The 16,338-nt window shown below is 38.4% G+C and overlaps 1 protein-coding gene across 1 annotated transcript in view; it reads right to left on the bottom strand.

Annotated features, from left to right (window-relative positions):
• The window catches only part of FBN2 (fibrillin 2), a 173,808-nt gene that overhangs the window by 50,449 nt on the left and 107,021 nt on the right, over window positions 1–16,338 (bottom strand). The window contains exons 24-31 of the mRNA XM_075019653.1: window positions 14,236–14,463; window positions 11,602–11,727; window positions 9,100–9,228; window positions 6,840–6,965; window positions 5,998–6,123; window positions 4,478–4,600; window positions 4,228–4,353; window positions 277–402 (exon numbers count right to left, since the gene is read on the bottom strand). Coding sequence (XP_074875754.1) covers window positions 277–402; window positions 4,228–4,353; window positions 4,478–4,600; window positions 5,998–6,123; window positions 6,840–6,965; window positions 9,100–9,228; window positions 11,602–11,727; window positions 14,236–14,463 — 1,110 coding nt within the window. The remainder of the gene's footprint in view (window positions 1–276; window positions 403–4,227; window positions 4,354–4,477; window positions 4,601–5,997; window positions 6,124–6,839; window positions 6,966–9,099; window positions 9,229–11,601; window positions 11,728–14,235; window positions 14,464–16,338) is intronic.

Raw genomic sequence — 16,338 nt, 5'->3', positions numbered from 1 at the left:
CAAGCTATGTTTCCCCAAACCTATACTGAAAAAAGCTTTGTCTTTACAATTACAGTTATGTAAGGGGTCTCTCGTATTATAACGATACTGGTAAAGGAAGGTACTTTTTCAAACTCTGGATACATGCTGACAAATGTAAAATATGTAGTCTCAAATTTACTGTTATGTATAAATACCAATCTCTCACTTGTGTGTGAACACTTGTGCATGTATTTTACCTGAAAGCCAATCAAGATATGTGCATACCATGACGTATATGCTGGAAATTTGCTTTACCTGTGCATCCTGTGGTTCCTTTCTTGACTGAATATCCTAGCTGACAGTGACAAATGAAGGAACCTTTAGTGTTTTCACACTCCCCAAACATGCAGATGTTGGAATTCAAATCACATTCATTCACATCTGTAAGTGCACATAAATTCAATATTAGTTGAACATTACTGCCATTTAACTGCATACTTTGTCTTTTGGAATACTTCCATTCAGGTGAAAATATCAGAAGCATGGTCCACTCCTGCAACATGTGGCATTTATTAATCTTCATCATAATATATTTCAGCTGTTCCATTCTGTATTCTTTTAAATCCCTAAAAACAAGTAAGGATGAATGTGTAGTCCAAATACCATAGTACAGAATGCTAATTATTGGGCTATGAAGTCAATTACTTCTTACAAGAACGGCTTTAAAGGATTTTAAAAAAACATATTCTTGATCGTAATATAGCTATAATTTTCTTCCAAAGAAGAATTTATACATTAAATTGGTTACTTTTCCTGGACTGACATTACCTACAGGTTTCAATTTGCACATTTTCATCACTACTTAAAATTAAATAATGATATATACAAGTGTGTCGATACCTCTGAATAGCATTTTTCAAAATTATAAAAAATAATAAAGTGAACTCAATTGTAGGGTTCGGCGTTCGGAAGATCTCACGATGTCACGGAAAGACGAAGGGTTAGTCGCAGCCTTATGACGTATCGGTAATCCTGCCTACCCTTGTTAGTATAAAAGGAATTAACTGCGCAATAAAAGGGGGAAGTTGGCGCTCACACTGTGTGTGTTATCTGTCTCTTTCCCTGGTCTGGGCCAACCAGTGATCTAATCGCGGCACCTTGATATGTGGCGAACGCTACACTCAATCAGTTTTTTTAATAAGAATTCAACTTAGGAAAGACGATGAATCTTATGAAACAATGAAACAGGTATAAGAACAAACTAGAATTGGGCACCTGTCAAGCAGATAACTGAGGAGTTTCATATGAGTGTTCTGAGTCATACTGTAGTGGGGCCATACTGCCCAAAAGCTTTTCAAATACCTTGTCCAGTATTTCCATTCGTCCCTTGAAATGATATTAACTAACAGTATTATACTATGACATTAAAGAAAGTTACTGCATTGTGGACAAAAAGGCATTTCTGGTACTTGCAATTGTCCTTTTGAGAAAAGTAAGATGTCATGTAATGCAGCCAAAGCAGACGCCCACATCACATATAAATTAAAAGTGTATTAATTGGCATATAATTAATATTAGCTTGCCTTAACCCCCAATATAAGCATGTTAAAACAGTGTAACTAGCAATAGCATGTAAGTATTGTGTAATACTGTGATGGCATAGCCACAGTTTTGCATAAGGATGTGAGCAGGGAGACTGCCAAAAGGACAAAGAAAAATGGGCATAGCTGCATGTAGGACACATCAAAGTCATAGAAATTGCCAGACAAAAGACAATATCGGCAGAAGGGACTTCAGATAGGCAGGAAAACCTCACAGGTACACCAGAAGAATGACTGGCAAGACAAGAAAACAAGATAAGCCATAAAAGGAGTAGAAGGGATCCTCCTTTTTGTGAGGGGGGCAATAGCATAAAAACATAAACATGGAAAATTGGAGAAGAAAGAAGACAGACCCACTTCAGTTCCAGCTTTTCTTGTAGACAAGTGCTCAAGCCTGATCACCTTGACCTTTGTGCCTAAGCAACACCAAGGTCTGGAAGCCAGTCAATGCAAACTACCCATAACAGCTCTGTGGTATTGTATACCTGCATATAATTTAGAATGTGATGGTTAAAAACTAAGTTTTGTATGTGCAATAGTAATAATCAATATTGTGTAAGAACTGACCATTGGCAAATGTGTTGTTATTAAATGAATTTAGTAAAATTTAGTTTTGTATTTTAAAACAGGGCTGATTTTCTCAGTCTTCTAAACACTCCCACTACAGCAACCTTTATTTCCCTAGTATATTCAGCTGTCACACTATGAGGCAAAGGAAAGCTGCCATGCTCTTAAGTCTCCCCAGTTGCAAAAGGTGCAGACTTACCTTTGTAGTTCTGCTTGCAGAGACACCCCTGGAACATAAGGATTGACCTATTTCTTCCAAAATCTCACTGGAAATGCCTGAACTATGAAGCATATTAAATAGGGAACTCTTAACACCTCAAGGGAACTTCAAACTCCTTTTCTTAGTAGCTTATGGCTATAAGTAGCTCTGGCACAGCCTTCTATTTAGGTTTCGGAGAATTCCTATGGATCACTGGCAGCTTTTAGTACAGACCTATATTTATTACTCTGCTATGCTATTAGAAAATGGGTAGCTAGGAAATAATTTTTAGTCAACGATCCCAAGTGTGTATGTTGTGTGTGGTGGGGCGAATTCCTTGCTGACAAGAAACAAAGTCCCTCTGATTGTGAAAGAAGCTGAAAGAAACTTCAAGACATTTCAAGAGAGGAAGAAAAATCAAAATGTCTATCAAAGCTGAGGTTAAGTAGGAATGAAAGAAGAGCTCAATAACCATTGTCCTAATGGTGTTGCTGAAAGGCATTTTGGGAAAGGATAAAGAGCAGAGACATTGAGATCATGCCCTCGAGAAGAAATGCTTCCAAAAGTTAGAGCTATCTTTGGCACATACAAAGACACAAAGCCACCAGAAAAGCAACATTCAACGAGAAGTCAGGCTGCAGGTGAACTGGGGAAAGACCCTTGCAGAAAGAACAAGTGATAAACCACAACTAGAAAAGTCTTCCCACAACCTCATATTAAAAAAAAATAGTCACAAGGTAAAACAGGGCATCAGGACTGTAGATGTGCTCTTGTGCCAGACTCCCTTCCCAGACACCTCAACAATGTGACTGCTCAGCACTTGCTGCCTTGATGTGACTGAAGTTTCAAGAGTGAGGTATGTTTGCTATTGATATCTCCCTGTTCTTTGCAATTTTACTGAGTGTTGCATATATGATGAAAACTTTCCATTAGGAACAAAACCTCTCCTAAAGAATAATGTAGTTTGTACCTGAACTGTGTTTTAGATTCTTATGCTGCATGCTAAATCTTCAGTATAGGCTTTCAGCTATAATACAAGGCTTTAACATTATTCCAGAATTTACCTCATTTGAAAGCTAAATAGCTTACAATTAAAGATCTGATTAAAAACTTGTAGTTAAAACATAGTCATCTTATTAGTTACACCTTTATCAACTTTTTGACTTTATTCAAATAGCTCCAATTTTACACTAGTTAAATGGCAAAGATCACCTAATTTCACACACTGTCAAACAAATACAAGATACTGCAAATATTTCTGCTGAAAAAAAATCAAGTACTTTGTTGAAAGTAGTGTTAGGTTCAGTAAGAAACTGTAGTTATCTCAAAGGCTTTTTGACAAACTGGATGATGCTGTTAGCAAGGAAAGCAATTACATATGTGGCAGAAATTCACATTTTCTCACTGTGGGTTTCTAACCATAATATCGGATACTGTTTTCCTAGAGAAGAACATTTAAGAGGAGTTGTGTATAAAATGAAAAAAAAGTATTCTGATTTTACAGCTACTAACATGGCTAATATGAAAGAATTATTGAAGAGATAAGTTCTAAACATTCAAGTTGGTTGCGTAAACATGGAGTATGTGTGCAAAATTGAAAACAAATACATGGAATAACATAAAAGTGAAGGTGAAAAGAAAATCTTAAAATTCAACTCTATGGAAAAAAGAACCAGCTCAGGACAGCTTTGCTCAGCACTACATATAACTGGTTTCTCCTCCGTATGTGTGTGCACACACCCTCCTGATATCTATAGTGACATGCAAGAAAGATTTACAGGTTATTTTTTTGTATAATATAGTTTCAATATCCACTTTCAAGGATTCAGCAGAACATCCTAAAACATTAGCTACAGAATTTTTAGACTTGCATTAAATTTGGTGCATACAGCAACTTACCAATACAAGTTTTCATGTCCATAGAAGCCATAAATCCATCAAAACAGAGACAGCGATATTCCCCTGGAATATTAGTACATTGTCCACCATCACAGATATCTGGACTGTTTTCACATTCATCAATATCTGAATTAAAAGAAAAAAAAGGAGATAATAATTCTGTCACCCTGGTACGGCTCAGCTAAAAGAACACTATGTTCATATTGGCTGAAAGATATGATGCTGGAACTTTTAAGGTACTCAAACCTACCTGCACATGTCCTGACATCGGGCATTAGAGCATAGCCATCACTGCAGCTACATTCATAGCTGCCTTCTGAGTTAGTGCAGTGGGTGTCACAGCCTCCATTCATTATCATACATTCATCAATATCTGGGGAAGCAACATAAGTAGTAGTAAGTCTACTTCTGTAAGTGTTGTGGTTTAACCCCCGTCAGCAACTAAGCACCATGCAGCCGCTCGCTCACTCCCTGCCCACCCAGTGGGATGGGGTAGAGAATCAGAAGGAAAAAGGTAAAACTTGTGGGCTGAGATAAGAACAGTTTAACAGAACAGAAAGGAAGAAACTAATAATGGTATTAATAACAATAATAAAATGACAATAATAATAAAAGGATTGGAATGTACAAGTGATGCACAATGCAATTGCTCACCACTTGCCGACCAATGCCCAGTTAGTTCCCAAACAGCAATACCCACCCCCAGCCAGCTCGCTCCAGTTTATATACTGGACATGATGTCACATGGTATGGAATACCCCTTTGGCCAGTTTAGGTCAGCTGTCCTGGCTGTGTCCCCTCCCAACTCCTTGTGCCCCTCCAGCCTTCTTGCTGGCTGGGCATGAGAAGCTAAAAAATCCTTGACTTACTATAAACACTACTTAGCAACGACTGAAAACATCAGCGTGTTACCAACATTATTCTCACACTAAATCCAAAACATAACACTATACCAGCTACTAGAAAGAAAATTAACTCAATTCCAGCCGAAACCAGGACAATAAGGAAAAGTCATCTTCTCTGCCATTTTACTTAGCAGATGAAACAGTTTATCAGTGACATGATTATGAATTTTTGTTCTCACTCTACTGTCTCTGATTTATATTTTGTTCAGCTTTCTCTCTTTCAACTGCATTTTCATCTGTGGGAGCAAGTGGCTACTTTTTGTTGTTGCTTTTGTTTATATGTATCACTACAGATGTAAAAAAAAAAGTGCAAAACACAACATGTGGGAAGTAATGAAGTAACTTACGTTTCATTAAAGCTTGAAAAGTAGCACAAATTTATGTTTTTGCAAAAAAATAAACAAAATCAACAAATAAAAAAATCTCAATACCTCTGTTCTCCTTACCAGTGTGATGACAACTACATAATTCAGTATTACTCCAGTTAAGGATTTAAGAGATGCATAAAATAAAGAGAAAAAGTGAAAGAGAAGCTATCAATGCATGGGGCTGTTCTTGCTTGATCAAAAAATTAAGCAGTATTTTCTGGTTGTTAGCTCAAGCCTTTGATTTTAATGGAATAGTACCATAAGAATATTTTTTCTCAACGTATTCTGCAGAGCTCAGTACAGCAACAACCTTTTTATACCTTCTCTATAATTCTAAGGTAAAAGAAGGGTCCATGACAGCTCATGACGTGCCTAACAGCAGATGAGATGGCCCTGCTCAGTTTCAAAAGCAAGGTATGAAATTATATAAAAACAAAGACAGATGAAACAATACATGCTGAAGCACAAATACACAGGAGAAGGTGTACGACACTTGCCTATGCAGCCTTGTCTGTCAGGAGTGGCCTGGTACCCAGAGTTACAGGAACACTGGTATGTTCCAAGCATGTTCACACACTTGCCATTTCTGCAGAGACTGTCACTTAATGAGCACTCATTTACATCTGGAAAAGAATCAGCCATATCAATTACTTGTTATTCAGAATGCAAACTCTAACTGCTCAAATGCCAGAGAAAGAGAGTGAGAGGTATTATTTTAAACTGGTGGCTTTCAGGCTTTTTCCATTTCTTTCTTGTTCTTAGGATGTTCCAGTTCAAGGTAAGGAGCTCTGAACATTATGTTTAAGCCAGTGTCCAAAGGTTTATCTCTTTTTGTTTCTGGTCTGTGAGCATTAACTGCACAGTGTGCTGATTTAAACCAACTCTTGAAGCAACTATGCATCAAACGAAAGAGATAATATGCATTATGTTTTTTGCATTTTTTTCACCATTTTGGTAAAATATGTGCAAAAAGGAGAGCTGCATTTCAATAAGAGACAATACTTTTTTGTGACTGTAGTAGGAACAAATTTCACTTTGTGCTTGTATGTATTTGACTTGAAAGTTGCCAGCATGACTGGTACAGTCCTTTGAGTTACTAAATAATCCCTAAGAGGCCTGGTAAAATAACCCCCTCTGAAGTCAATAGCATTAAGGGCACTAGGGGTTTTACAGGATCTGTTATAATGTTTTAATTTGAAGATACTCGTATAAAGGAGGAGCATGAATTTGTATAAAATATTCCTGAGACCCCATCCTTGCCAGAGACAGGAAGTTTTCATAGCACAAATGACCACTCTTCTCAGAAAGCTGAAGACTACTATTCTGAGTTGAAACTCACCTATGCATTCCTCACGTGATGGTGACAGCTCATGTCCCGAAGGACAGTCACACTGAAAACTCCCTTCGGTGTTCACACATGTGCCACCTCTACACAGCAGAGGGTTGCGCTCACATTCATCAATATCTGCAAAGAAACCATGACAAATATAAAATCATTACTAAGAAGCAACAAAGAGAAAAGCAATTCTCGGTGTCTGTAAGTAACAAAATCTGGAGGTCAGAAAATAAAAGGATTGTGTCATTGAAGCAGTGCTGCTCCTGTCCTCATACTGCATAACAGGGCAAACAAAAACCTATACATTATTAACTCTAAAGATGGCTGTTTTTCCCCTCAAGAAAACCAGAAATTCATAATTTAAAATTAAGTACTCTAGGAGACACAGGACACAAGAGAAGACAGCAACTGTGTGGATGGTTGGCATTTAGAACAATGTATTAATATGATGACATTTTCAAAAAAGTGATTCTTAATGCAACCAGACACCCATTTACGTATGCATTGAAATTGTTGTCTATGGATGCCATTAATGCGGATGTGTGTGTTAACTTTTAACTAAATGGCTATTCAGTTTGATAGGTCCTGCCTTATGTCACTGTGTGGCTGAGAAATATGCTTGCTACAGCTCGTAATGGCAAACTGAATATTTGACTCACAAACCTGATAAAAACAGCTAACACTGTAGATGTGGATGAAGAGAAAAATGACCGAAAGATGCTCAAGCTGCAGAATGCACTCACACTTTTGGACCGCCAGGAAGCATTATGGCTACCTATCCTTGAAACTAGGGAATTTTATTCAGAGAGGCAGACTAGTTTTATCTTTCATTAGCCTAAGTATTTAGCCAAGATTTCATTGGGGTTTGCAGGTTATTCCTATGAGGGGAGAAACTGCCTGATGATAGAATTCAACACTTCTTTTGCAATACTCCTACTTGGATAGTCCTCACAACTCCAAAATGTTTTCATTGAACATTACGCCCTCCTTTTCTTACTTCCTGCAAAAGGCCCTCAAAAAGTCACTTCTCTTCTTATCCCCTCACCCTCTGCTTATTTATGTGACATCTTGCTTCCCTGCCTTTGCCTTACAGATAACAAATCTCCACCATACAGAATTGATTCTCTGCATTTGCTCTCTCTCATGAAAGCTATTCAGCTTCCACAGTTTTGATTCTTTGTTATGTTCATCCGTGATTCAGGAAATGATTTTTTGCTGACTTTTGAAGTCTAAAAGCATCAGAATTTGCAGGAAATCAAGTAAAGGTGACAGGAGGCCTGCATGGCCTCCTGGTACACAGGAGCATAGGACCACTTGAGTTCAATTATGAGCACAAAAGTTCCTGGCAAAACTCAAACACAAAAAGGAAGCATAAAATAGGCAAAAGCAGGGACAGGTGATGCAGGAGAAATACAGAGGCACTGTCTGAGTCTGCAGGGATGGGGTTAGGAAAGCCAAAGCCACCAGGAGTTGACCCTGGCAAGGGGTGTGAGGGGTATACCAGCAGTAGCAAAAAGATGAGGGGAAATGAGGGAAAGGAACTGCTGACAAAGGACATGTAAAAGACCCATGAGTGCTGAGAGGGAGCTGGCCAATGTCATTTTGAAGCCACTCCTGACCATCCTTAAAGGTCATGGAAATTAGGCAAGGATATCCAGGGTGGGAGGAGAGGAGATGTCAATCCAATCTTCAAGAAGAGGAATAAGGAGGACCCATTCAGCCTCATCAAGATGAAAATCTCAGACTTTTCATTTCATTATATACTTCATGATGTACTTCATGAAGTACTCCACAATACTAACTCAAGATTTTTTAAGGTGGCTCGTAACTTTTGGTGTCTCCATATCTATTCTTACAACTTCAGACAGATTAAAGAGATCTGATTTTTCAGGAAACGCTCTCAGAATTTCTTGAGTCCTAGAATAATCAAGGAAAAGTGAATCACACTGCTTTTGAAACTCCAGCCTTCTACTCCTAACTTTACCAAATGTTTGGATACCTCATTAGTCACTTTTAAACTACATGAATGAACAGTTGCTGCCATTCTAAAATATCTATACAGAAGTGTGTAAAAGAACAAGCAAAGCTATAGGCATAGTTCAGTTACCTGTCCTAATTACTGTATATCTGTCTCATTTGTTCAAGTCACAATAATTATACTTATGAAGTGTTCAGTGGAGCAGACCTAGTATAGTAAAGAGTACAGTCAGTCAGGCTTTCTACATTAAATGGACAGACTCCAGGTCATACTGGCAACACTTACCCATACAGTTCTTCATCATCATAAATCCACTTTCATAACCATCAAAGCACTCACACTCAAAGCTTCCAGGAGTGTTGACACAAGTACCACTTCCACATAAGTCTGGGGAGATCCGGCACTCATCAATGTCTATTTTATAGTAATGGAGAGGTAGAAAAACCAAACAAGAGTTTAAGGTTATCCCACTTTTCACAGAAGAGCACACTTGGCCATTATAAATTAACTCTACTGAAATCATATATAGTGTATAGATCAACAGAGAAAAATGAAATTAATTTACTATTTACAGGAATATTGGATTATATGGAAGTTTGTGAAAGATTCATAATGCAATGTGTTCAGAGCTCTCAACTATAGACTATATTATGTAACAAGTAGGATTCCATTAAGTGTAATTTAAGATTACATTTCTAAGGAAATTACTAACTGTAACAAATTATGAGTTGGTATTATTACAGAGGGACCAACTGACTCGATGACTACAGTGCCACTGATATTAAATTGCTTATTATGAAGACATTTATCCAATAATAGCATTATAAGCTTACAGATACCCCTTCCATTAGGAACTAAAGTAGCTCCTTTGAAAGCTAGATTTACAGTTCACTGGTTGTCTTACTAGTTAAGTTTGAATGAAACTTACTGTGGAAAACTATAGCAGGTTTGTAGAAGGTAAAAAGAGAAGAGAAGCAAGACCTCTTTGTAAGACACACCAGTAGTGAGGCAGGAAGCTAGAGAGGAATTTGTAATATGGGTATGATCCAGTGAAACAGGTCAGTGTTGAAGGGGAGGACTGGAAAGAAGAACTGGATAGCCTGTTATTTACTATCTCCTCACATCTTTCCAGACTTCTCTCTTCCTTACTGTACTGCTCATCCAGTGTTTTGGGGGTGAACTAGGGTTCAATGCCTTTGTTTCATTTCTCCACTCTACCCTCTGCCTTCAGCTTCATTTACTACTGTGTCATTAATTTTTACATATTAAGAAATCATGAACTCTTTACAGGGAGTAAAAATAACAGAATATTTGAAACAATGAAGACATTAGTCCAGTACAGGGCAGAGGATTGGTTCTGTCATCCAAGAAATCCAGGGAGCAAGGAATCAAAGAAGAGCATCAACATGTTTGCAGTAAGTTGGTGGGCTGGGCTGGACAGTAGACTCATTTGTGTAAGTGGTTGAGGAAAACTAGGCAAGAATAAGCTTAGCTAAAGAAACTGCTAAAGATTTAAACCAGTTCTTTTTTCAACACATGCAAGAGTCTCTTTTGCCTCAGTGTCACTCCTCATGGCCAGGTTTCTGCCGGATGAAGATAGTTCAGTCCTCGCACACAGATGTGAGGAGGTGTTCGATGGTAACCCATGTGGTGGGCCTGGGATGTTAAGAGAGTATCTGGCCTCCTAGAGGCTTTATAAAACATTTTGTTGCTAATTTAAAAAAAAAAAAAGTCTTCCATTTAATAAAATGTGGTTCTCTACAGCTGCTCAGTGGAACATTTTCATCAGAAGAAACTTTCAATGAAAAACAGAACAAAAAATAGCTTTTGTAAGGTGACGTTTTCTGACCTATTCTTGTTCGTTTAGAAAGAAAGTTTGTTAAATGCATTTCTCATCAATGCAATCACTATAAAACCAAGGAAATCACCAGTTAGGGCAACATTAACATCCAGACCAACCTCAGTTAACATGCCTTACCGCCCACACTTCATATTACTCAGACTCACTCATAGACGCCTGTGTGGTATTAAAAAACCTCCTTCATTTTCAGCACAGAGCCACCCACAACGCAGGCATCCAGGTTCTCATAACCAGAAAACTATCAAGCTTATTTTCTGTTTCAGTTTTTCCAGGCAGTAAATAACAAAATATTAAACTTTTAAATTAAATGCACATCTGTTCTAGAGTTAATGTTGCACTGAAGTCAGAACTGCAAAGGTGCCTTTGTGTGTGCTTGGCTATCAAATCTAAATGAAAATTTGCAGTGGAGTCTCTGTTTGGTAATACAATGACCAGAGAGTAAGGAACATAAATTAAGTTAATCCGTATGTTAGAACATTGAACTTGGCTTCGCTGGTGATCCTTATTGATTTTTCAGGTTGTACTGATACAGCATGACCTGAGCATCTTTAACACTAATTTAAAAAAATTCCTAATTTACATGTACAAGAAGAATGTTACATTTATTAAAGAATCACTTTTTGAAAGGGAAACTGAAGACAGTTGGCCATTCTGTCTGAAGATTAAGCTCTTAGAAACTGAAGGAAATGAACCATGTTAAGTTTCCAGATCACCAAGTTATGCAACAAGGACAAACTCCTTTAAAATGCCCCAGGGAAGTGGTAAAGTCCCCATCACAGGATGTTTTCAAGATGGATAGAGTGCTGGATAATCTCACCCAGCCTCCCTTTCCCAGCAAAAGGTTGGAGCAGATGATCTTCTGAGGTCCCTTTCAACCTGGACTATTTTATGATGCTAGGAAAAACTGGGGAATATGCCAGACTTACCTGTGCAGTTTCTTTCCTCCATATCTAAAGTAAACCCACTGTTACATCTACATTTGAAACTTCCAATTGTGTTTCTGCATTTACCATTCATGCACATACCAGGGAACACTTTACATTCATTGATATCTGTGAAATAAAAACAAAAGAGCATTCTTAAGCACAAATATATATATATAATTAATGGCAATTTCCTGTTACTTCTTGCCAGCTGCAATGGTCGTAAGGCAGGGTTTGGGTTGCAGGGGACTGGAGGGATGACCTCCTCCTGCACAGGTTAGGAGAATGAAAACATGAAACCGAGGAGGCAAGCAGGAGGGGACATTGCTGGAGGCACGACTGGAGCTGCACTCTTGGAAGGCAGAATTCCATTACCTAGAAGGAACCCCTGGAGGACCTATGTCAGGGCAGAGACACCCCTGAGGCACCACAGCCTGTCAAAGACCCACACCAGGGCAGGGACACCCCTGAGGGACTGCAGCTGTGGGTGATTCATGCCAGGGCATGTGGCCCATAGGTGACACAAGCAGGGGCAGGAACACCCTGTGGGATGCTAGCCCATGGAGGACGCATACTGGGGCAGAGACACCTCTGAGGGACTGCACCACATGCAACCCCGGCTGGGGTAGGGAGATCCCTGAGGGACCATGACCTGTGGGTGATCCATGCAGGGGCAGCGACACTCCCCAGGGACTACAGTACATGAGCGACCCACACTGGGGCTGGGACATCCTGAAGGAGCATGGGCTGTGGACAACCCATAGTGGAGCAGAAACACCCCTGAGGGCCTCTGTCCCATGGAGAAGCCGCATGCCAGGGCACAGGAAATGAGTAAGAAGGAAGGAGCAGCGAAAGAAAAGACTAAGCCACAGGGGGTGACAAAGAGAAACCGTTGCAGTGTCCCCTGTGCTGCCAACTGCCTCATCCACGGGACTATGGGGGCCGGACACCTGGAAGGGTGGAGAAGAGGTGCTGGGCTGCAGACAGGTCTGCGGATAGGGGAAAAGAGATGTTTCCCTACTTGTTGAATTGCTTATGCTTGCTTTGCTTCTCCATACCCAAACCAGTAATTAAAAGTTGATGTTAATCAGCAGTCAACCAAATTCAGTGGAATACCTTGACTTGAGACTCTTTTGCCCATGATGCCAATATGTGAATTGTGTTCTATTTTGCCTTCTAACACAGTGAATATTCATGGTGTTCCTGAGCCAGCTTGTAAAAGATGTAACTATTAGCTGGTTGATTGTTTTTTTTTTAAATGGAGATTGCCAGAGTGATATCTGGAGATCAGTTCAGAAAAGCGTTTTTTTTGTTTTGTAGAATATCAAATGAAATGTTTCACCTCTTTTAAATGTGTTCTGCTGGACAGCTGGATAACACAGGCTGTTAAAGGCTCTTACACAGGACAAATGAAGGTTTTTTGTGTGTCAGCCTCTCTCGTATGCAACCCCCCAACAGCATTTACAAACTTGAATGAGCTTTTCTTACACTCTATGATTTGCTGGATGAATGTCCTTACCCAAGAATCATCTCTGATGAAACAAACTTCTCTTACGTATTGGCGTGAATGGAAGAAAAAGTGTGATCCAAATACAAAAGCAGAAACAAGAAGCAAAACCTTGCAAAAATCTTGGAGTGGACAAGATTTTATTATTATTAAATAATTAAGAATTTATTATTGCTAATTGAATAAATTTTAATAAAAATAATAAATTATGTCATTATTAAAATTCTTATTTGTTTAGTAAATCACCACTGAACATTGAGAGCTTTGCCTGAGAATAGTAACTACTGAAAATCAGAGCTTATTTATGGTGAAGCAGAGCTCCAATTTGTTAAACTTTTCTCAAGCAACTCAACATATTTCAAGACAAATGCTTCAGAATACATCCTTTTAAAAATAAATAAAATACCAAAACATTTCTGGAGTACTCCAGCTTCTGCACGCAGAAATTTACAGTTTTTCTTCTCAGACCTCAGTCACCTAAAACATCTCAGATCTGTTTTCTTAATAGTTTCCAGCCTCTTCAGTTTTGTTTTTGCTCTACAGGAGGTGAAGTAAAAACTGGACAAATGGCTTTTATTTACTTCTTTATCACTGCAGCTCCTTGTTATCATTGGCCTTGTAATTTTAATGCAACAGACACCTTTCCCTTTTAATCACTTATTAATTCTGCAAACCATAGAAAGAACCCATCCTTCTTCAGGCTCTCTTTCAGAGAACCTTGGCCAAATTTTAGTAATATTTAATGTTTACATCTTAACTCCCTGACTTTATATAACCTCTTCTGACCCTCAGTTTACTCTTTGCAAAGCACTACATTACAAAAGGTGCACATTTTCTGTTATTCTCATTGTTTAGAGCTCCCCTCCCTTCAGTCCTGTCATATTAATTTCCTTTTTCGCCTTACCAAATTGAAACTTTGCACCATTTCCTTCTAGGCTCCTGTAACACTCTTGAGCACCATGCAAGCATAGAGTTTCCCAGCTGTAAGGTCAGCTCTTTCAGGCAAACATCTTTATAACATCTCTTATCTCAAGTACATAACAAACATAGACACAAATCCTGGCATTTTCTTAGAATATTCACTCAGATGTGCCTATAATTCACTTTTAGATCCAAGAATGAACCCTTACCTTTATAAAATGGCCTGCCAGTTAGAATATCTCCTCTGTTGGAAAAGCCAGGACCTCTGGGGCAGAGAACCTCATATTCCTTGGTGCCAGGCTTAGGACACTCCTCACAGTCGGAGCCCCAGGCAGCCCCCACAGCACAGCAGCAAGCATCCATACGAAACTTGCCAGGCACAGGCTGAATGCACTCATCTTCATCCCATCTCAAGTAGCATTGTTCCATGCGAATATCTGCTCATTTTACAACAACATATAGGCATTTTACCTTTTGCTGAAGTTTTGTGTTTTTTCAGAAGCACCTATTTCTGAGGCATGAATACATGTGAGGCTCAGTTTCTGGGAGACAGATTTCTGCTCAAGACTCTACACCTCTGCACAATGTTCAAACATCTTAAGTCGCTAATACTGCACCATAGTTAAGTTTCTGGATCTCTGTTGTACCACATAAAAGTACAAGAATTTCTTCTGTTGTCTCTGAATACCAAGATATAGCAATACTCTGACATGATTGTACTTTTTAGGTTTCTATGTGTATTGGATTGATCAGAGACATGTATTTCTCTACTGTAACAGGTATTCTCATTTACAAATTGACCTGCATTCATGGTAAAAAACCCAAACTTTCCTATCTATGTTTATATTATTAAATTAATTTAATAATACAAGAAATACAGAAAAAAAATTTGCTGACCATTGTTAGGCTTATTTTAACTCCAGTTAGCAGGAGCAAACAATATGGTTTCCAGAAAAATTAATTATGGTTATACTCAAGGGTCCCATCTGCAGAAAAGCAGGTCAACCAAAAGATAGATCAACCAAGTATGCAGGCAAAACTTGCATACCCACCTGTCAGGAAAAGTACTACACGCTGGTCCATACACAGAAAAAAATCAGCTTTGCTCTATCTCACATACAGAAAAAATAACAATTATAACCCATTTGAAAGCATCAGTACATTCCACACTTTTCACCTATCTGTATTTCAGCGAACAAAAATAGTTGACAATTTTTAGAAAATTTTTTAGTATTTGTTAAAATATAAAATTGGTATAAAAAAAGGGTTGTTAAGTCTCTACATGCTGATTTCTACAACATAGGAGAATTTCTATGCCCCAATTCCAGAAATCTGGCAAATAATACGAATAATGGTAAATGGACAGTATCAATTACAGCAGTGCCAGAGAAGACATCTGTGATACTATACAGAAATTTATTGGTAGCTTAATGCTCTCCAGTAAAAAAGAGTTATTTTCAGTGTGTAAGAAAGATCACAAGGACATACCATGTCTGATAAATAGCTTCTGGGCATATTTTAGAACCTCCTGACATGACTGAAATGGACTGGAGGTCAAGCTGTATTTTCAGGATCCATATAAGCATTAATGTTTCATATGATACACTGGACTGGAAGTTAGGCTTTAGCAAACCTAACAGAACTCTTAAATGCTTAGCGCAAAAGCTTTGGAGAAGATGCAAGATCTAAAAATAACACAGATGAGCTGCTGAACTGTTTTCCATACAAGCCCTTCCAAGTTTTGCAGATTTATAACATAAATTTACCCTATGCACATCTGAAGTTAAAAATTTTAGAAGCAAGTATAACAAATGGAAATCATTCAAATACTCATGGTTTCCTGTAAACTATTCCACATCAAGATCACACTTATTTTCATTTCCAGAGATTCAGCAAACATACTGCTAATAAATATTTGTTTGCACTAAATTCATTGTAGTGCATCCTGCAGCAAATAACCATATTTCAGAAATACATGACATAGTGCACACTGCTTGCATAGCACAGGAGAAGGCACATATCTTGTAATACAAAAGGTCATTTTTTTAATTAAAATAAGAAAAGGCAACATGCCTTTGCGAGTAAAGGAACCCTGTGTCTCGCTTGAAAACAGCTCCTTTCCTCCAACTTTTCATTATATCTATCAACTGCAATTAAATTCACACATGTCCTTATCAAATTTCTCATTGAGAAATAATACCGGGTTGATGGCCACAGATGCCAGTGACTGGCAACAGAATTACCAAGTTTGGGAGGGTTGCAGTGGGGTGGAATATCAAGTGAAACTAACATGCAAAGCTGTGTATGATATG

Source organism: Buteo buteo, chromosome Z (genome assembly GCF_964188355.1).
Source record: "Buteo buteo chromosome Z, bButBut1.hap1.1, whole genome shotgun sequence".
Taxonomy (NCBI): Eukaryota; Metazoa; Chordata; class Aves; order Accipitriformes; family Accipitridae; genus Buteo; species Buteo buteo.
This window is presented reverse-complemented; position numbering and strand designations above follow the sequence as displayed.